The sequence below is a fragment of the Carassius gibelio genome, chromosome B11, assembly GCF_023724105.1.
Source record: "Carassius gibelio isolate Cgi1373 ecotype wild population from Czech Republic chromosome B11, carGib1.2-hapl.c, whole genome shotgun sequence".
NCBI classification, from domain to species: Eukaryota; Metazoa; Chordata; class Actinopteri; order Cypriniformes; family Cyprinidae; genus Carassius; species Carassius gibelio.
Window position 1 is genome coordinate 10,634,719 of NC_068406.1, and position 21,586 is coordinate 10,656,304.

The 21,586-nt window shown below is 33.3% G+C and overlaps 1 protein-coding gene across 6 annotated transcripts in view; it reads left to right on the top strand.

Moving 5' to 3' along the window:
- LOC127968377 (voltage-dependent L-type calcium channel subunit alpha-1D-like) overlaps positions 1 to 21,586 on the top strand; it is a 98,278-nt gene that overhangs the window by 27,574 nt on the left and 49,118 nt on the right. For 4 of the 6 annotated variants that reach the window (XM_052569548.1, XM_052569550.1, XM_052569549.1 and 1 more), the window contains exons 4-10: positions 474 to 613; positions 4,719 to 4,885; positions 6,016 to 6,168; positions 8,233 to 8,426; positions 9,335 to 9,438; positions 15,383 to 15,549; positions 18,609 to 18,683. In XM_052569548.1, the coding sequence (XP_052425508.1) occupies positions 474 to 613; positions 4,719 to 4,885; positions 6,016 to 6,168; positions 8,233 to 8,426; positions 9,335 to 9,438; positions 15,383 to 15,549; positions 18,609 to 18,683 (1,000 nt within the window). The remainder of the gene's footprint in view (positions 1 to 473; positions 614 to 4,718; positions 4,886 to 6,015; positions 6,169 to 8,232; positions 8,427 to 9,334; positions 9,439 to 15,382; positions 15,550 to 18,608; positions 18,684 to 21,586) is intronic. The other 2 variants (XM_052569553.1, XM_052569552.1) reach the window with 1 other exon arrangement.

The window sequence follows — 21,586 nt, forward strand, 5'->3', positions numbered from 1 at the left end:
TTGATATAAACAGAATTGATAGGAAAAAATTTTGAATTGTGAAGTAAAAATTCATTATCACCTTTTATATTATAAGCTTCCTTAAATATATTTACGTCAAGGACTTTACAATTTTTTTTCTATTTCATTACCACTTTAAACTTAAAGTGATAATTTCATCTAATTAATTAATTAATGTTTAATTACTTATTTTTCACTCTCAAATTATTAATTTTGTTGTCACCTCTGACTGTGTTCACCTGGGTTGTAAAGACCCACACTGAAAAAACTGGCTGCGCAAAGTCATTCAGCTGTCTTATGGTTCTGATTGTGTGATCAAACAAATCCCAAAAAGTGAATGTGTGTATGTGTTTGATGGAGGATTGCATAGCTTTGGTAGTGAGCTGTAATGTGTCTTTGAATATATTGTACACTCTCAGCAGTTGTTCATTTTATTGATTGGTTTCTCTCTCTCCCTCTTCTGTCTCCCACAGGAAACAGTTGAATATGCCTTCCTTATCATTTTCACTATCGAAACCTTCCTGAAGATAATAGCATATGGCTTGGTGATGCATCAGAACGCGTATGTCCGAAACGGATGGAACATGCTGGATTTCGTCATTGTCGTCATAGGGTATGTTTTATCAAGAGCCCAACCGATATAGGTATTTTGGGGCCGATACCGATATTAGGGAGTAAAAAAATGCAGATACAGATATATCGGCCAATATTCTTTGTTTATATTATAGTACAGTACCAGTCAAAAGTTTGGACATGTCACCATTTGACTGGTACTATATATAGAAGACAGTATATACATAAACAGAATATATAAACATGAAAACATTTTTTTGCAATGATCACACAAATGTGGTGATCAAACACTTATAATGACATGACAGAGATATGTAATGGAGGCAATAAACTTTACCATCCAAAATGAGTCTGACATCAGTGCACTGAACAGTAAAGTTGAAGTTTATTCAACTTTAATTCAATTCAGTTCCTTTCAACTTTATTGCATTGAAGTTTATTTCACTTCGGAACATTTCACACAGATTTGTGCTTCTATCTTCACAAACAGACGAAACTTACTAGAGAAGTGTGAAGTATGAGATAATATAGGGGAAGTAATGCGGGGTTAGTTGTAACACAAAATTTTTATTTTACCATAATAAAATTTCAATTCTTGCTTAAGTATATTTTTCATCTTAGTTTTTATTATTAATTTAAAATGATACAAATCTGCTATTATTTTGATCTCCAATCTGTTATTTATTATTTGTAACACTGCATTACAATGTGCCATAATATGACATTAGCGATGTCATTTACATTATTTACTTTAATTAATTTCAATGAGAAACAACGAGAAACAGGTGAATAAAGACTGACAGTCAATGTTTAATGTTTAAAAATTATTATTTCAAGACATGTAAAGCACTTTTGCTCGTTTATGTGGGCCGTCCCAAGCATGGTTGCAATGCGTTCATTGACAAACTTGAAAAAATCTGATTATTTTTTATTCTTAAATTTTTTTTATGACAAAATATATATATTCCCCAGGATTGCTAGATCAGTCTGCGCCTGACTGCAAATTTCACCACCCATAACTCCTGAACCCCAGGGGCTATCGACGGGGTATCTTTCAAACTACCTGAAGGGATCCCCCAAATTTGGTGCCGATTTGTGTTGCCATTATGGAGAAATGGCCTTTTTAACCTGTTAAATGTCACCCCGTCCCGTATACGGGACACCTACGTTGACTATACTATATTACAATCAAATCTAATCTAATCTTGACAAACTATATATCGTTGGAAAGGTCTAAGACTCCCAAATATATATTTTACCAATATTGTTTGTAAAAAATTATGTAGGAAAAGTAATGGATGAATTTATGACAAGAGTGCACCCTCAGAAATCTACATTACAAAAGGAGCTTTTACCTTTGTTTAAAAAAAAAGACTTCCTCGTTGCCTTTTTCTCTATCACATTTTAGAAATCATCAGAAGTTATATATCACTTGAAAACATAAAATCTCAAAATTCATCCTTCAAAACCCATTTTAAAATCAGACATTGCATTACCATGTAAATGGTACATCAAAACCATGTTACAAAATGTTTTCAGTCATGAATTATAAAAATTTAGTTTTGTATCATGCACATTCATGTCTATTTTCAAAAACGTGAGTGACAGTTAACAGGTTAAATTTCCAAAGATTTTCCATAGACTTAAGCTTTAAAACGTTTCATCCAGATCACCAGTAGCTCTGCTGGACAAACAAAGTAAATATACCATTTCAAGCATTTTATATGCTTTGTGTTTTGTAAAATAAACCAATTTTCATATAGGTGGCATATCGGCTGCATATTCACTGATACGATATATCGGTGACAGGCTCATATTGGCTGATAATATCGGCAAAACTATATATCGGTCGTGCTTTAGTTTAGTGGTCAACCAATATTGTTTTTTTGACAGCCGATGCCGATATCAGGCCGATAGCCAGTATAAAGCCGATAGATTAATTGTAATGATTTAATGTCCACTGTTATTCAAACAACAAATTATACGGGACGTCAGAGTAGATTTGTGGGATGTTTTTATCCCCACTGTGGATAAAAGTAATTCAGCAGAGACAGGAATGCATAGAACATAGAACATTATTCTTATATTTAAGAAATTTTAAATAATTTGTCAATGGATTGAAAAATAAATATGTAAAATAAACATACTTATACTTTAGATGACAATGTACTTTTTCCACAAATAAATAAATATTTAATAAGAATGAATATGACAGTGGGAAAATGCATAAAGAACAGCATAATTAGAAGTCACGAGTTTAAAGTTTAAATCATACAATTCACACGGACCGAACGCCACACAGAGAACATGCGAACATGCTGGATAAAAATGCACACTTTACAAGATTTCACAGCTGGATTCAATTAAGTTGGCAAGGTTTGTGAAAATAAATCTACATTAGTCATTCAAAGATTATAATGTTTGCCTTTCTATTACTAATAATATAAAAGCAATTGTTATAATATGTTTTTATAAGTTACATTAATTCCTTTGTTCTATCTGATTATTAGATAGACTTCAATTCATATTAGACAGAACTGTTAACAATGACAATTGTTATTGTTATGACAATTTTTTTTTCTGTTTAATATTATTAGTGCAAGCCTTTATGGATTTTGAGCATTGAATAGAACTTGATATTCATTAAAACTAATTTCCATGAGGAATGAGACAACATTTACATTCAAATGATAATTAAAGGAATATTCTGTGTTCATTAGAAGTTAAAAGCTTGAACAGTAGCATCTGTAGCTTAATGTTGATTAGTACAAAAATAAATAAATAAATAATTATTTAGAATCATCCTTAATTTAAAAAAGACCCAAAATCAAGGTTATGGTGAGGCACTTGTTGAAAGTGAATTAATATATTTTTTTAAGGATTTCAAAATCCTTTTTTTTTTTATTATTATTACTTTTATTCCACAAGGCCACATTTATAATCTAATAAAATATTTTATTTCAAATAAATGCTGTTTTTACACACTTTCTATTCATCATAACATCATCAAAAAAATACACTTTCCACAAAAATATTAAGCAGAACAACCATTTTCAGCAATGCTTATAATAAGAAATGTTTCTTGAGCAGCAAATCAGCATATTAGAATGATTTCTGAAAGATTTTGTGACACTGAAAACTGGAGTAGGAATGCTGAAAATGTAGCTTTGCATCACAGGAATAAATTACATTTTAAAATATATTCAAATAGGAAATAGTTGTTTTAAATATTTCAAAGTATTACTATTTCTACTATATTTTTTACAATGCATCTTGGTAATTAATATAGATATATAGTAATATAATTCTTTTAAGAAATCAAAAAAAAAAATTACTGACCCCAACATTTATTTATTTATTTATTATTCTGTGGATTTAATGTTAACTTGAACGATGCATTTTCATTTTAATCTAAACAAAACACCACACTTTAGCCATAAACTACTTAAATCATCTACACTCGGTCTATCATTTTACTGAATAGAAATTGTTTGTGAGTCTGTAAATTCCTTATGTGTGGAATATATAAAAAGCTGTAACTGTTCTCTCCACTTTTACATCTTTATCTCCCCTCTGTATTTTTTAACCCACTGTTGGCTTCTCTGTAGATCACCTCGAACTGTGTACATTCTCATCTTCTTCCTCTGTATTTGCTCATCAACATCTCTATCTCACTCATACACGCACAGTCCACTGGGTAGCTAGGTCACATTTCCATCAGTTTGCCTCATGCAGAAGAGCTGTCTCAATCTCTCTCTTCACCTACCCGTCTCTCATTTCACGGGGCTGTCGCTCATGATCTTTAGCTGAAATTGACATGAATTCACTGAATTCACAACTTTTATTTTGGTAAAACACTGAAAAACAGCTCCACAGCATAAATACCAGGATACTACCAGCATACTTTACTTTTAGGATGGTGTAAATGTAGCCTGAAATCTTTGAATTTATGTTTGAATCAGTCTTAAACAAAGCGTTTGGTTTGGTTTGCTTGAGTTTTGTAAGATAGAAACAATCAGTAAATATATTTATTGAAATGTGTAGTTACAGATACCAACCCATATATATTTCTTTATTTATATTTTATTGATATTTTGTGGTGTCGATGAGTTATTTGTCAGGTAAATTGTTCTTTTGTCATCCAGATTGTTTAGTGTTGTCTTGGAAGTTCTGACCAAAGATGGGGAGAAGGAATCTGTTGGAAGCCACCCATCCGTTCCCGGCCATGGAGGGAAACCAGGAGGTTTCGATGTTAAAGCCCTCAGAGCCTTTCGAGTGCTGCGACCCCTTCGCCTGGTCTCAGGAGTGCCCAGTGAGTTAAAAATCATCATTACCTGCTACTTATAATACATGATGGTAGTCCCTGTTTCTTACAGTCTTCAATTATAGTGAGTACACTGAACATTTTATTTAACTGGTTTTCTAGAAGTCAAAATTATTATTTAACTTCACTGAACCTACCAATATACAATAATCTACACAAACAAACATAATTTATCAGGTGGAAATGACTATTTAAGGTAACAGTTGAAGGTTGCCACTTTTTACAGTATATATACCGTAATTTCGCTTATATTGTGACATTATTTTAGTATCATTGATAACTATTTTTTATTTAATTAAATTTTGTATTTTTTTTTCCTTTAGTTATTTGTTCTGTGTTTTCATCATTACATTTATTTTTATTTTTTTTAAATTTGTCTATAGTTTTTATAAATCATTTTTAATAATTAACTATTTTTATTATTACTTTAAGTCAAACTAAAAAAGATAAACTGACCCTTGTGCATACAAAAATCTCACTGGATTATTACAATTATTTGTTTTCGTTAACATTTATTTAGTTTCAAGTGATAAAAATGTTTTCATGGTTTAAGTTGTAGTTAATGATAAAAGTTTTGAGTGATGTAGGCCTAAATTTAGTGTTATAGGTTAAGGAAGGTTAAAAACATTTTGTAGGAAAAAAAGAAGTCCAATAAAGATCAGGTGAAGCTGATTACATATTCAAGGTTTCTAATTAAGACTGATTGGTCGACTAGTCATTCAGACAGCCCATGGCTATAATATTTCTAGAAATATGTATAGTAGTTTTGCACAACACTTAATCATGAGGCACTTTGACCATCATCCCCTTCTGAGTCCCCAGTGTGCCATACCCCCGCTGATGGGTGGATGTTGTTTGAAAGATGATGGCGCATGATGTGGCCATATGGCAGGAAAAGTGCAGCATTCCTTACTGCAACCCCTCAGGAACGTTCTCTGAGAACAAGCTGTCAAACTCAATGCCCTAAAGACACTAGTGTGTGTCTGTGTGTATGCACTCTGAGTTAGATGTGAAAGATTGGACTTAAATGCACCCAAGTGAACACTCGTTGATGTGTCAATTTTTCTTGTGTGTGTGTGTGTGTACATGCGTTTTTATGTAGTTTTGCATACCCCTAGGTTTACAGGTGGTGCTGAACTCCATCATTAAAGCTATGGTTCCTCTCCTTCACATCGCCCTGCTGGTTCTGTTCGTCATCATCATCTACGCCATCATCGGTTTGGAGCTTTTCATTGGAAAAATGCACGCTACCTGTTACTTTCAAGGGACAGGTGTGTTTATCCTCTATTGCAAAATTATGTTACATTACAGTTTAAATGTTTGGGGTCAGTGAGATAAAAAAAAAAAATATATATATATATATATATATTTGGAAGAAGGCTCTTTTACTCACAAATGCTGCATTTATTTGATCAAAAATGCAGTAAAAACTAGGGATGCCCTAGATTTTCTTGGTCGACTAGTTGTCATTCATTTGAAGCATTAGTTGACTAATTGCACATTTATCAATAAACCATTTAAATCATTATAATAATCCTTTAATATCCTACATAGCCTAATAAGCGCTCTAGCACACGCATAAAGCTTGCCACAGGACACTGGCTGAAGTAATGAATATGAATGTGTCAGGGAAAACCAGTGAGCACACTGTATTAACATTTTAGTAATGTATTGATACATTAGTGCTTTCTTTGCTTTTAGATTAAGAGATGAAGTGGTAATCTGACTCGTAATTCCCGCAGTAGTGATGCGGCTATTTGCATGTTTGACACGGATTACATAATCTGAGAATATTGTGAAAATAGATTTGAAACTAGACATTTCGCTCTCTGAGATATGTTTTCGTATCTGTATGGCAAATTTACACAGTTTTGGAGCACTCAAATTCACAGAGACTGAGACGATAGAAAGTGCATCCTGTTTGCTTTCATCATTTTACAAAAGCTAGTTTTGTTGTAATTGTAAATGCACAGAAATAAACATACAGGGCCCTATAATAAACCCGGTGCAATGCGACGCAAGGCGCAGCGCAAGTGTGTTTGCTAGTTTCAGTCCGACGCAGTTCGCATTTTCCCATCCAGCTCCACATCGTTTAATTAGCAAATGCATTTGCTCTCATTTTTGCGCACATGGGTGTGCTGGTCTAAAAAAGAGGTGTGTTCTGGCGCATGCTGGCGCAATGCTATTTTAAGGAGCTGACAATAGACTGCACCATAGACCAACTCAAACCTGGTCTAAATTCTGGTGCAATGTTTTTTCTTTGTTATTTAAAGAGCGTGCACATCATTTTTTAATGCACATCAAAAAAGACGTGATTTTGTAATGGGACCACATAACTCTGGACTAATCAACAGACCAATCTCATTGCACAGCATCTGAAATGCTAGTTTTGTCATTCTTAAATGCTTGAACAAAGTTTCGTCAAAGTGCTTCATTATAATTAACTCCCAGAACTGCGTTCCCTAAACAGCAGGCTCTGAAAATAAAATAAGATGGAATAAATTAGCAATGCTAGCATTAGTGTTTGTACACAAGTGTGTACATCATATGGACACTTCATAATGTGTTTGAGGTTGTTGATTTCTGTGTAATATCTTCTGTATTTTCAGAGCTAATTATCTTAATGTAGGATTCATTCACAAAAAAAAAAAAAATGGTGTAGAAATGATTTTCCCTCTGAAATCTGCAATTAAATTTCAAAATTATCTAGAAAAATCTTTTTTTCAGTGTAGATATTATATAGATTGATATTTTCAACACATTGAGATTCAAATGAACTGTTGGAAAGTTTTCCCTAGTAAAGATATATTTAATACATTTATTTCATACTAAGTATAATTAAAATCTATTAACATATTAACTGATATATCACTGGAACTGATATAAAAATGTTAATTTAACTTTATTTGGAGTACTAAAATGTGCCTAAAATGTGTTTTAATGTGATTATTGAGGAGGAGGATTGTCACTCTGTGAATAATATCAGCCTTTATATGTGAGATATTTAAAGTGTACATGAAGTATACTTGCAATAGTTCTACTTTAGCACAATCAAATATACTTCAGTTTATCTTTAGTTGGACTTCAGCACTGCTTCCACACAATTAAAATGCATTTAGTACAAAATTAGTTGTTCCAAATTAGCAGACAGTAAGTATACCAGTTTAGTATACTAAAAGTACAGTTGCAGGGTATTTTTATAAGTACATATATGTATTTGTAATATACCTAGCATGAAATAAATCTATTTTAAATAAATTTTAGTACATTTATTTTCACTAGGGTTTATAGCTATTATGTGTGTTTAGGTTTGACATTCTCTCCTCTTTCTGCAGATATAATAGAGGATGAGCCCACGCCGTGTGCCGTTAACGGTCATGGCCGCACATGCGCCGTTAATGGCACCGTGTGTAAGGAGGGCTGGCACGGCCCCAACGGAGGCATCACAAACTTTGACAACTTCATGTTTGCCATGCTTACTGTGTTCCAGTGCATCACCATGGAGGGCTGGACGGATGTACTCTACTGGGTTAGTATTAGCTTGCTACGTCCTATCGCATCCTAACTAGCACGTCTTCTTGTTGGTGTACTGTATAATGAATGTTAGCCAATAATTATATTTGTGTAGAGAGGATGAAGGGCTCGTAGAGTCATTACTGCTTTGAGGAGCGTGTGAGAAGCTCAAACTAGCAGCCCACACACTGAAGCAGGAACTCAAGGGTCTGTGACTGGCCAGTGTGCTCAGATGAGATCCACCCACCTTACACATCATCCGCCGGAAAATCGTTCCTCCATTTCATCACGGCACACTGTTCATTTACAGTGGCATTAACTTTACATTTTCAGCATTGATTTTCTGTGAATCACCCCCAAAATTTGTAGTAACTGCTTATTTCACATGCACAAATTTAACAAGTAAATACAGTGTGCATAATGTAGCAAGCAAGGTAGTACAACTTGCCTCCTGAATTTTTTTTAATTGATTTATTTAGTAGACAGGAGACAGTTTGTGTTTAAATGAATTATGTATTGATTGATTGATTTTATTATAAAAAATAAAAAATAAAAACTTTATAAAAACTTTTTCTTAAGGTTTCTTAAATGTGATAGATAGATTTGAAACCTAACTTGTCCAATACTATTCTTTTTGCAAGCTTATGGCCAGTGTGTGGGACCTTTCCTGTATCATTCCTTTATATCGACTTCATCCTACACGCACATTTTTTATTAGAAGTTATACTTGTGAAAGCCTTCTGTTATTTATTCAAAACATCAAAATGTGTTAAAACTCAAATCCTGTTTGATTTTGAGCAGAACGTCTTCTCTAGACCCATTTTTAACCTTCTCCTTACAGTTTCTGTTCCATACTTAAACTTCCATCCGTCTCTCTCTTTATCTCCACCTCGTTTTCTCTTCCTCATTCCTCTCCTCTCTCAGATGAATGATGCTATGGGGTTGGAGCTGCCCTGGGTGTACTTTGTGAGCTTGGTCATCTTCGGCTCTTTCTTCGTCTTGAACCTGGTTCTGGGTGTGTTGAGCGGGTGAGCAGCTCATCTTTTCTCTACACTGCTGTCCCTGATCTCCAGTTTCTCTTTCTCTCCTGAGACTGAACTCCATCCCAGGAGTTTCTCACAGCTAAATGGAGCCTCTCTCTGTGGGTTGACCATCCTGTTTGGGCCCCTGTAGATGTCATGGATCTACTTTGTTAGTTTGATCATTCTGGGCTGGTTTTTTGTGTTGAATCTTGTGCTGGGTGTACTCAGCGGGTAAGAGATTGTGTGCTGTGAAGACTGCTGTGCTTTTCTTCTGTCTGCTGGTCATTTCTCTCAGAATCTTATCTGAAGTTTTTCCTTATGAATCAATACTACAGTCATGGCCAACTCAAAAACTGGTTCTGGTATCTGGTTATTTTTCATAAAACTAGAGTGAATTTGAACTTTTTATCATGTAATGTTCTGAGTTTTTATAATAATTAGAAACAATTGGAAGTACAGCAAGAGTTTAAATTAATTATGAAGTATCAGTTTATTATTAGTAATATTAATAATATGCATGAGTGATTATTGAAATAAATGATTTAATGTAACTATAAATTATTTTAATTTATATGTATTTTATAATTATATATAGTTATTTATAATAATATAATTGAATATAATTTTTATTATTATTTATTCTGTGTAATGTTAGACAGGTGCCCATACAAAATATATATTTGTAATATTTATATGAATATGTATTAATAATAAATAATATACAAATGTGCAAAATGTGCTTTATATTCAGTTATTGTTTTAAATAAATTTAAAACGTTATACTTTACTTAATTTTAATAAACAAATTATTAAATAACTTGTTGTACTACTGTACTGAATACTGGGCAACTTTTGTCTGAATAATAATACAGTATAAACTTAAGTATTAAATTAATCACGTAGTACATAGTTTAATAAAAAAAATGATGCATACATTATTGATAATATTTACCATTTAATATATATGTATTATTTTTTATTTTACATTTACAATTTTATTAACTGTTGATTTATTTTTATTCTGCACATTGGCAAGCAGGTGAATTATGCTAATTCAGCAGAACCAAAAAAAACATCTGTCATTAAGATGTTTTAGCAATTCAGCACTTAAATACACTGTTTAAAAGTTTGAGGTCATTAAGATATTGTAAGGTAATATTTTGAAAGAAGTTTCTTATTCTCAGCATTTATTTGATCAAAATATATTATGAAATATTATTATTATTTAAAATAACTGTTTTACTATATTTTACAATTTATATTTGTATTCCATTTATGTAAAGCTGAGTTTTTAGCATCATTACTAAATTCTTCAGTGTCACAAGATCCTTTAGAAATCATTCTAATATACTGAGTTGATGCTCAAGAAACATTTTACATTTTCAGCGTTGAAAACAGTTGTGAGGTTTAAAATATCTCTATTCACTGATGAATAGAAGGTTTTAAAAAAGAACAGCATTTATTTGAAATAGAAATCTTTTATAACATCTTTACTGTCACATTTGAAGTGAAAGTCATGACATGTATCAAGTATAGTAACCCATACTCAGAATTGGTCCTCTGCATTTAACCCATGCGAGTGCACACACACACAGCAGTGAGTAGTGTGAACACACACACCCGGAGCAGTGGACAGCTATAGATCCAGTGCCCAGGGAGAAACTGGGGGTTTGGTGCCTTGCTCAAGGACACTTCAGTCATGGGTGTTGAGGGTGGAAGAGAGTTCATTAACTTCCTCTCACCTACAACTCCTGCCAGCACCAAGACTCAAACCTGCGACCTTCCAGTTACAAGTACAACTCTATAACCATTAGGCCACAGCTGCCCATTTGATCAATCCTGATTTGATCAACCTTGCTGAATAAAAGTATTCATTTTACTGACCTCAAACTTCAGTATAGGTTAGGAAACATGCACAGGTTTATCATAGGTTTTGTTGGACATTCGCTTTTTTTTTTTTTTTTTTTTTTGCATGAATTTTAAACAGAATATTGAGATTAGTTAAGACAGAAAGAGATGGAAAGCTAGTGAAAGGAAGGGCAGATGGAGGAGAGGAAGGAGACTTGAGCCAGAGAGGTGACTCAATTCAATTTGTTTTTGTTTTGTTTTTACAGCAGAAAGATAACTCATGACTCATAGTCTTCCTCTTCTTCATTTCCCTCAAATCCCAAATGTTGTATCCCCCTCCAGAAGGGTGAAATTAATCTCCTTCTTGTGTCCGTAAATCCTAAAGCCATTTCTTAGAGCTGCAGGGTTATTAATATTCCACCACGAGAGACTCAGACGCTGTGCTCGTGGTGCAACATATACAATTTGCAGATCAAGCAATCTTTCGAAATTAGGTTTGGGTTACATTTTTGTGCTTCTGCCATTTTATTAAGAACGCCACACACACGTCGTGTGACCTTTCAGAGAACGCTTGTGTGTGATGTAGGGCTGTAATCGGGCCTTAAAACCCTGACAGGGCCCGAGCCCGACAAGTACATTTTGATTGACAGCTTTTTTAAAGCCCGAACCCGTTTACAGCCAGATATTATTCAAATGTGCGCACGCACACAGCTCTTTTGCCTTTTGCCAATTTATTCATGTTTTAACATAATTTACTCATAACTAACGTAGACTAGACCACTTGGAAGTTGGAATAAAGAAATAAAATAAGTCCTGTGTCACATCGTAACATCTCAGCATTCTAGACATAGGCTCATTTACCCTATAAATAGACCAACGCACCAATAAAAACGAGTCATTTAAAAAAAAAAAAAATTAAGATACATTTTAAATTAAGATGGGTATTTGGCAATAACGAAATTAAGATAAAGGCTCCACCGGATTTGCTTTATTTAATAAAAGAATAATGCCAACATTAGCGTAAATACTCTGTCAAAATTATGCATTTAAGACTCAATGAATATTTAGTTATCATTTGAAAAACCTTTACTCACAGAGATTAGGCTAGGTCTACATGTTTTTGTGGAGGAAAATGATTGAATCCACTGTAGATGTCTTCAGCGCGTTCCTGCGCTCACTGATGGTGCGTCATTATTCACTCATTATTCTCATTATAAACATGGTCAAAACTTTTCCACACCTCAGACATTGCTTTAGTTGCTGGTGCAACCAAAACGTAATCACCAGAGGCAAGCCCCGGCCCGAGCCCGCGTAAGATGATAGAAATTAAGCCCGAACCCGACTGAACCCGTCGGGTCCCGACGGGTCCCGTCGGGTTCGGGCAAAGATCTTCAGCTGTAGTGTGATGTTTCTTCAGGACCTTTGTGGACAAGCATGCACCCTGCTGGCAGGACACTGAAGCGTTTACATTTAGGTTTAGCTGTGTGTCAATATGGTGAACGTGCATTAGTTTGTAATTTGATCAAACCCCTAACCTCTGGTATTATATTTCTAACAGTTTGTGTTATACACATGAATAATATGTCCTTTTTGCACAATGTTTGGGAAAGGAGTGTTATAAACTTTGAGTGAATATTAAACAGTATGGCATAAAAACTTGTGAAAAAATCTCTTTGATTTTAACAAAGCAAGTGACCTCTCCAAACCTCCTAGCAAAGCCCTGAATCAAACCATTGCCCCCCTCCTACTTTTAGTGTACATGTAATATATTTTTAAATGACTTTCTATATTTTCATTATTATTATTTTATTTAAATCATGTACATATAAAATATGCATATATTTTGATATGTTAATATAAATATTAAGAAATCTTCTGAAATAATGCAGAATAATAAAATAAATATGTTAATGTATAATTATTAAATTATACTTAATTAATAATGATTTATAATTAACCAGTTCAATTTAAATGAATATTAAATCAATTTATGTTAATGTATAATTATTTATTCAAATTAATGACAAATAATTTAATATTAATTAATACTTTTTTGTTTTTTATTCTGCATTATTCTGCATTATATTATTTTAGAATATCTATTTTAATTTAGATTTCTTGTTTAATGTTAATAATTATGCCTAAAACTGATTAGCATTGTCATCTTTTTAAGCTTTAATATTAACAACTATCTTGTATTTTATGATGGTCAAAACTAGTTTGAACTGTTTTTAGCAGGTTGAAAAAATCTATTCTGAACATTAACCGGGTCATAAGGTGTTGAGTATAACTTTATAATCTGAACTCTGTTTAACTCTGTTCATGTTTAGAATCACAATCAGAAATGATTTTCCTGGGACAAAAAAGTATGCTTTATTTCTATTCTAAATATAGCAAATAAACTAAAATAAATTTGGATCTGAACAATAGTGATGCCTGTTTTTTTTATATATTAGGGGTGTAAGGGTTCACAAAATTCACGGTTCGGTTCAATACGATACACTGGTGTCACGGTTCGGTTCGGTACGGTTCGGTATGTTTTAGATACAGCAAAAGAAAAAAAATCGGCAGATAAATTTCCTTGATTGTTTTTACAATGTTTTATTTATTAAAACTAACAATGTTTTTTTTTTTGTTTGTTTGTTTGTTTTTTTTTTTACATTGAACTGATGGAGCTATTCTTTACCCATCTTCTATGGTGTTTTCTTAGCAGCATACTGTATAAAACAAAAACAGCTCCTTATTAAAAAAAATGAAAATGTTATATTGTTGTAGTAGTTATGAACAAAGATGTAACTTTTTATATGGAACTCTATAACTCTTTATATTGAGTGTGTTTTTACTCAATTGGTTCTCTATAGGGCTTATGTTTTTTGGAACAAAGCAGGAATTACGGTCTGGCTGAAATGGGCTTGTGAAGGAATATTGTAACAGTGCTCAATTACATTAAGCATGTTCTTAAAACCTGCGTTTTAAATTTCCACTACAGAGTAAGGCGCTCGCTCACTCAGTACGCGCTGAAGGCTCGTTGCAAAATGGCTAATGCGTTTAACAGACCAGAAATAGAAGATCCTCCAATAACCAACAGGTCTGGTGTTTGGGTGCACTTTGGATTCCCTGTAAGCTATAATGGTGATGATAGAATGAATGGTAAATAGTAAGGTCTCATATCCGCAGCTATAACGTAAATGAAGCCTACCAATCGCCGCGGCGATGTCTTTTGCCCTGTTTGAATCCGTTGGAAATGTCTGTCTAATGCTGCAGGGATAGTTTGCTGCGTGTCTCCTTTTTTTTTTGTCTTTTCCCAGATACTGACACACTAAGGTGATGTCGGCGTAAATGAGTTGACATGTTTTAAGTATTCCCGCTGGTGTTTTTTTTTTTTTTTTTTTTTCGCTGCTGTACCTTATTGTCATGTCGCAGATGCGACCGTTGTTTTTTTTATCCACCACTCTCTTGCCATCACCATTATAGTTTACAGGGAATCCAAAGTGCACCCAAACACTAGACCTGTTGGTTATTGGAGGATCTTCTATTTCTGGTCTGTTAAACACATTGGCTATTTTGCAATGAGCCTTCATCGCGTAGCTACTGAGTGAGCGAGCGCCTGACTGAGTAGCCTAACATAAACATAAGTTGGTGTTTTTTTTTTTCTTCGGGAGTGTCAGGGGCATTGCCTGTTACATCGTTTGGGTTATTGCGCTACCTTGTTGAACGCATAACATTATATTTCACACACTTTTTTTATTTTCCAAATATAATTAATTAGTCCAATGAACCGTTCGGTACGTAATGCGTACCGCGTACCGAACCGAAAGCCTCGTACCGAACGGTTCAATACGAATACGCGTATCGTTACACCCCTAATATATATATATATTACTTTATTTAAACCTAACAGACGTCTTTTTTTATTTTATGCTGGAAAAGTGTAATCTTTCTGAAATTCAGTGTTGCTCGGTTTGATATTTTACTTTATAATAACATTCATACACTTTTAAAAGTGTGGTTTAGGTTTAATGCTAAATAAATTTAGTGGGCCGGTGTAAATTTTGAAGACTGTTCGTGTACTGAGAGTAAAACTGGGTTTTCCTGATCCCAGGGAGTTCTCTAAAGAGCGAGAGAAGGCGAAAGCTCGTGGAGATTTCCAGAAGCTACGGGAGAAACAGCAGCTGGAGGAAGATCTGAAAGGTTATCTGGACTGGATCACGCAAGCCGAAGACATCGACCCTGAGAATGAGGAGGAAGATGAGGAAAGCAAACACAACCGTGAGTACCTGAGTGCTGCTCTCATAGCGCTGTGGGATTTATATAGAAACCATCTGATCTCACGTCATGCTGGCATGCGACTGTTTATTGGTACATTTCTACATAACAGGAAATAAGTGACGTGCAACAGGCATATTCCTCTCATCTAACTTAGAATGTCATTTAAATGCATACTAGTAACTTTTTATTAACTTTTTATTTTATTATTCAATTACGGAGCGCTTATTTAGTACATATTAAGGCAAAAACAGAAGGTTATTGAATGCAAGTATTTAGAATTAAACTGAGAATGCTTCTTAAATTCCAGATTAGTTCATGAATTTCAATTAAATTTGAACTGAGCAGCAAACAGGATTAAATTGGTAAATTTGAATGCAAATTTAGGAAAGTATAATAAAAAATCACATTACTGCTCTAGGTATGGTACACTGCTTATTAATTAATATATTTTTTTACAATTTTTTTATACTAATTAATTTTACTATTAATTAATATATTTTTTTATTATCAGATTCCTGAGCTGCATTTATTTGATTAAAAATACAATATAACTAAAATATTTTTGAATATTATTACAGTTTGAAATAACTATTCGGTTTAAATATTTATTTGAATATTTCTTCAGTATTCATTGTCACATGATGCTTCAAAAATGATCGTTTATCAATATCGAAAATCATTATGCTGTTTAATTTTTTGTGGAAACTGTGATATTTGGTGTATTTTTTTAGGATTCTTTGATAAATAAAAACTTTAAATTAACAACTTATTGGAAATATAATTATTTTTCTTATTTTATAAATGTCTTCACTGTCAGTTTTCATTCATTTCTGCATCTTTGCTGAATAAAGTATACTATTCTTTAAAAAATGCATACCGTCCCCAGACTTTTGAAAGGTAGTGTATTTATTTTTTTACGTTTAATAACTTACTTTTATTTAACTTTCCATTTCGCAGAATGCAGTATTAAAAAATGATCTAATAACAGTGGTGCTTAATAGCTGTGTTCATTATTTGTGCAGTATTTTTTTTTAGTTAAAAATTTTAAATATTAAGGAATCAATAGGCCTTTAATTAGTCAAAATGTATTATTTGTATTTTGTGTTGAACTATGGACATTTGCTCAGTGAGCATCACAGTTTTCTGACTTCTGTAATAGCTATGAATGACATTACAACCAAAGCTTTGCAACATTTTGTAGCAGCCACAGAGCAGTCTTTAATTGGCCCGTCATGCCCATCAAAGTGCAGAATGACACAGAACAGACGTCAGCTAGCCCAAAACAGCTGCCTCAGGTGTACTTTTGAGGAAATGGTTGAGGAGCAGCAGTCAACATGCGTTGACGCCATGAGTGCTGTCTCTCCTGCCGAAGCACAGATTTGTCAAACTCAGACGTCTCCAGGTCAGAGGGTTCGATACGCGACTGACAGCAGAGGCTGATTCTGGAAACTAGAGACTAGGGTTCATCTGTACTTCATCATATCTGCTGAGAGAGAGGAGTTTGCTCAGAAGAGCATGAAGTGGAGAAACTGAGCAAAATAAGGACTAATCCTAATCCCTTTTATATAAGCAGCACACATGATTCTGAGCAGTTAGAGTCGCTGCTTCAGCTTCCACTGTCACCAGAGCTCTTTGACTGATCTCGGTTCTGTGAGAGGAGAGTCGGGTTAGATTAGCAGGCATGTTTGCTTTAATTGATTGATACAGACCCACAAAAGTCACTTGTCTGGAAGGCTTAGCATTTACGCAGAACTCATTCTGCAAATGGAAAAGGAAGCTGAATTCTGTTTCCGCTCGCACAAGTTCACACAATATTAGAAGAGAATATTTTTCCATTCTTAAAAAGCTGTTGGAAACCAGATACTGTAGAAGCAATTGATTTATAACTTATTTTAAGCACAAACTTGAAAGAATAAATGTGAAAAAATTTAATTCACTTTTATATGTTTTATACATAAATTGTGACGTTCTATGCGGTTTTGTTTCTTACTTTAATTTATCTTCACCGTAAGAAAAAAATATCCATTATACTGGCAATTTTCTGCCAGGATATTATCTGTTAAGTTTACAACACAATTCAAAGCTGAAACAATCTTTTGGGAAAATTGTTTCATATTAACATTGTTACAGTATTTTTACTGAAAAACAAGACTGATACTGAATAAGAGTCGGCATGATTTTAACTTAGTGTTCAATTAGTATCACTATTAGATTTACTATTAGTTTTTATTAAGAATTTAATATAAACAATTTCATACTGAAGTTGTAGTAATTTTGCCGTGTTCATTTTGTTATTTTTCTTAGCATGTCTGTAATTATTATTTTTATTTCAGTTTTAGTTAATTGTAGTACATCAAGTTACTGTAAACTAAATAAAACCAATGTACAGTACTAGCTAAAATAAAATAAACGTTTTCTTATTTCATTTTATTTCAGGCCAGGCTAATTTTATTTCAAGGAGCCTTTTATAGTTTTAATCTTATTGCTGTCACTCAGACATCTGGAAATGCCATAAAATCACATTAAAACTCATTTATTTTACTGTATTTCATTTGATTAGCCTGCTGTGTACACATTATATATATATATATATATATATATATATATATATTATATAATTATATAAGTCAATTTAATAAGTCATCAAAGTGCAAATAATGGCTTGCATTTCCAGGTTAAATTACTATGAATGTAAATGGGGGGGCATCAGGGTCAAAGGTCAGCTTCATATCATATGCACATCCACACAGAACTCTATCATCTGCACCAATGTTTTCACTGAATTCTTTGCACTGTGATCCTAATAACCTGCTCTCACTCACTGTTAACTAACTGCCCATCATCCTTTGCTCCCATCCAGCTGACGAACTGCCTCAGTGTTGTTGTTGTTTGTTGTTGTTATTGTTGTTTATTGTTGTTAATTGATGTGTCGGTGCTGTTCTTGTTCCCGTGCTTTAACCTGTGTTGATGTGGCTACTCAATCTCGCCCCCATGACTGTGCCACGGCTGTGCTGTGCTGTGTAAATCATGCATGGGCTTTGGGTGCATGGGAAATGAAGGGGTTACACTGGCCAGCCTGATGGAGAAGAAGAAGAAAGGGTTTAGCTTGTTCAGCCAGTCCTCTGACACCCATGGTAAATCTCCTTCCCACCCATCTGTCCCTTTCATATGTGTGATAACTTGATGATATTCATGATTATTACCTGTTAGAAGCCTTGTGTAGTGTTTGTTTACAGACATTTTAAAGTGATTGATTCTGTAATTAAAATCTGATTGGAAACTATTATAAAATTCCAGGTTTCAAAATTGACTATTTCTAGTGGGATAATTAATTAATTCACTGATGTTTTTTGGGGGATTATTATTATTATTCATCGATTTTGTTATTTATTACATTAGTTTAATCATATTCCTGTTTCTACCAATTTACAGTACGAAAGTAATGAACGATGACGATTTAGTGATTTTACTGCAGTTAAGGGGGCCCTAGTAAAAAAGTAATTCATTTATAATTCAATTATTTATACTAAGTATAGTTCAAATATATTAACATATTTTCTGACATACAGTATAGCTTGAGACTTAGTGAAATAAAAATGATAATTAAAATCTATTTGGAATACTTCTTGTGCACAATGCACACTTATTGATTTTAAGCCTAAAATGTGTTTTAATGTCACCATTGATGAAGATTGTATGATATTTAAATAATATTCATCTTTAAAGGGTTACTCCACCCCAAAAAGAAAATGTTGTCATTAATCACTTACCCCTATGTCATTGCACACCCGTAAAAGCTTCATTCGTCTTCAGAACACAATTTAAGATATTTGTGATGAAAACCGGGAGTCTTGTGACTGTCCCATAGACTGCCAAGTAAAATACTCTGACGAGGTCCAGAAAAGTATGAAAGACATCATCAGAACAGTCCATCTGCCATCAGTGCTTCAGATGTAATGTTATGAAGCGACGAGAATACATTTTGTATGCGAAGAAAACAAAAATAACGACTTTATTCGACAATTTGTCTCCTCTGTGTCTCTTCGCATCGATGTAGTGCTATTTTGGAGAATATTCTGACGATGTCTTTCATACTTTTCTGGACCTTGACTGTGTAAGTTACTTGGCAGTCAATGGGACAGTCACAAGCATCCCAGTAGGGGTGGGCGATATGGAAAAAAAATATCATATCACTTTTTTTCTTTTTCTTAATATCACGATTCATGATTTTATCACAATTCTATGTCATGTTTGTTCCACTATTTTTCAAGTTGTCTAAGCATTACAGCCAAACTAATGTCCCTATTATAAAGACAAAGGTTTTCAAGGTAACAAAAAAAAAAAAAAAAATGTTGACATTCTTCCTTGTATTCAAACAGGAAGTTGGGATGGGGCATATCACAGCAATTTTTCAGTATTTTTGGTCAGTTTTTCCAGACTGGAAATGCATTTTTATTGCATTTATCTGTTAAATGTCTACTGTTAGGCATATATATATTTGATCTCAAAGCTGACAGAAATGTGCATAAAGCTACAAACTTGGATTTTCATTGGGTTTCTAACTGTAATATAATCACTTTTCACTACTGTTCAAAGGTTTGGATCAGAAATATTTTTCTATGTTTTAGAAAGAAGATTTAACCAATGTTGTATTTTACTGCAGCAAAAAAATACAGTACAATTCTGAAATAATATTACCATATAAAATAACTATTTTTCTATTTTAATATATGTTAAAACATAATTTATTTTTGTGATGCAAAGCTGAAATTTCAGCATCTTTAGTCCAGTCTTCAATGTAAAATGATCCTATTCTTTTGAGGAATATTATGTTGAACACTAATATTTTGCTAAATAGTTTTGTGGAAAAAGTGATACATTTTATCAGAATTATTTTTGATGAATATAAAGTAAAAAAACATTTTATTAACAGATTCTTTGTAACATTCTAAAATGCCTTTACTGTAAATTTGTATCACTTTGATGCATTCTTTGTTGAATAAAAGTATACATTTCTTCATAAGACAATAAAAATCATAGTGACCCCATCATTTTGAATGTTAGTGAATACAAATTTGTATTAATCATTGACTTATGCACAAATTGCCCATTTTGGCCTGCACGGAAGTATGTATTTAAGTTAGTAATGTCCATGTGTGTGATGTTTATGTGGATGTTGTAGTGTGTGAATGCATTGCTAATTCCTAATTGTGCTACTTGTGCTTTACAAGTGTGAGTTTTTTTTTCTTTATGCCCGTCAGTGCTTATGCTCTTTGACCCCATCAGTTTTTCTACAACATTAGTGTTATCAAACTCTTTGCTTGCCCGTTTCCTCCTTCCTGTACTAATTTAGTCCTCTCATTCTCATTTTCTCAAAATCAGAGTGAGTCCGAGATCAGATCTGGCAGCAGTGAGAGTGCAGCGTCTCTCCAACTTAAAAATCCCAATTTAAAACCGTGACAGTGAGTTTCTAATATAGAAATGAGGTTAAACCCAGATCACCAGGCTCATGGTCAGCAGTTTATAGAGCAGTCACAAAAAGTCTGATCACACTTGCTTATTACTGTCTTTGGATGTGTCAGAATTCATCCATATGTCCTGCGGGAATGTGAGGGCTAAGAAGAACAGATAGTTTTAATTGTATGCCTTTGTTTTACCATTACTGAGCTCATGATAAAACTTTTGGTCTTTAATTTAATTTATGTCAATTTCTTCTCAGTACAGTGATGCAAGTTGACTATAGTTGAGATATATAAAAAAAACACTTTACATAATGATTCTTTGAATTAATAAATGGAGCTGTGGAGATGAATGACAAATATATTCTAAAAAACAGAAAGAGCATGGTGAATTGCACTAATTTCAATGAATTTGCAGTGCGCGTATGTGGAGATTTATAACATAAATATTTATTTCATATTTTTACATAATGCATGTTAGCATGTATTATATTTTTACAAATACAATATTTTAATACACATTTTGTAAAGTGTTACCACACATACCAAGAACTGTTGGCAAGTTCAAGATCAAATTG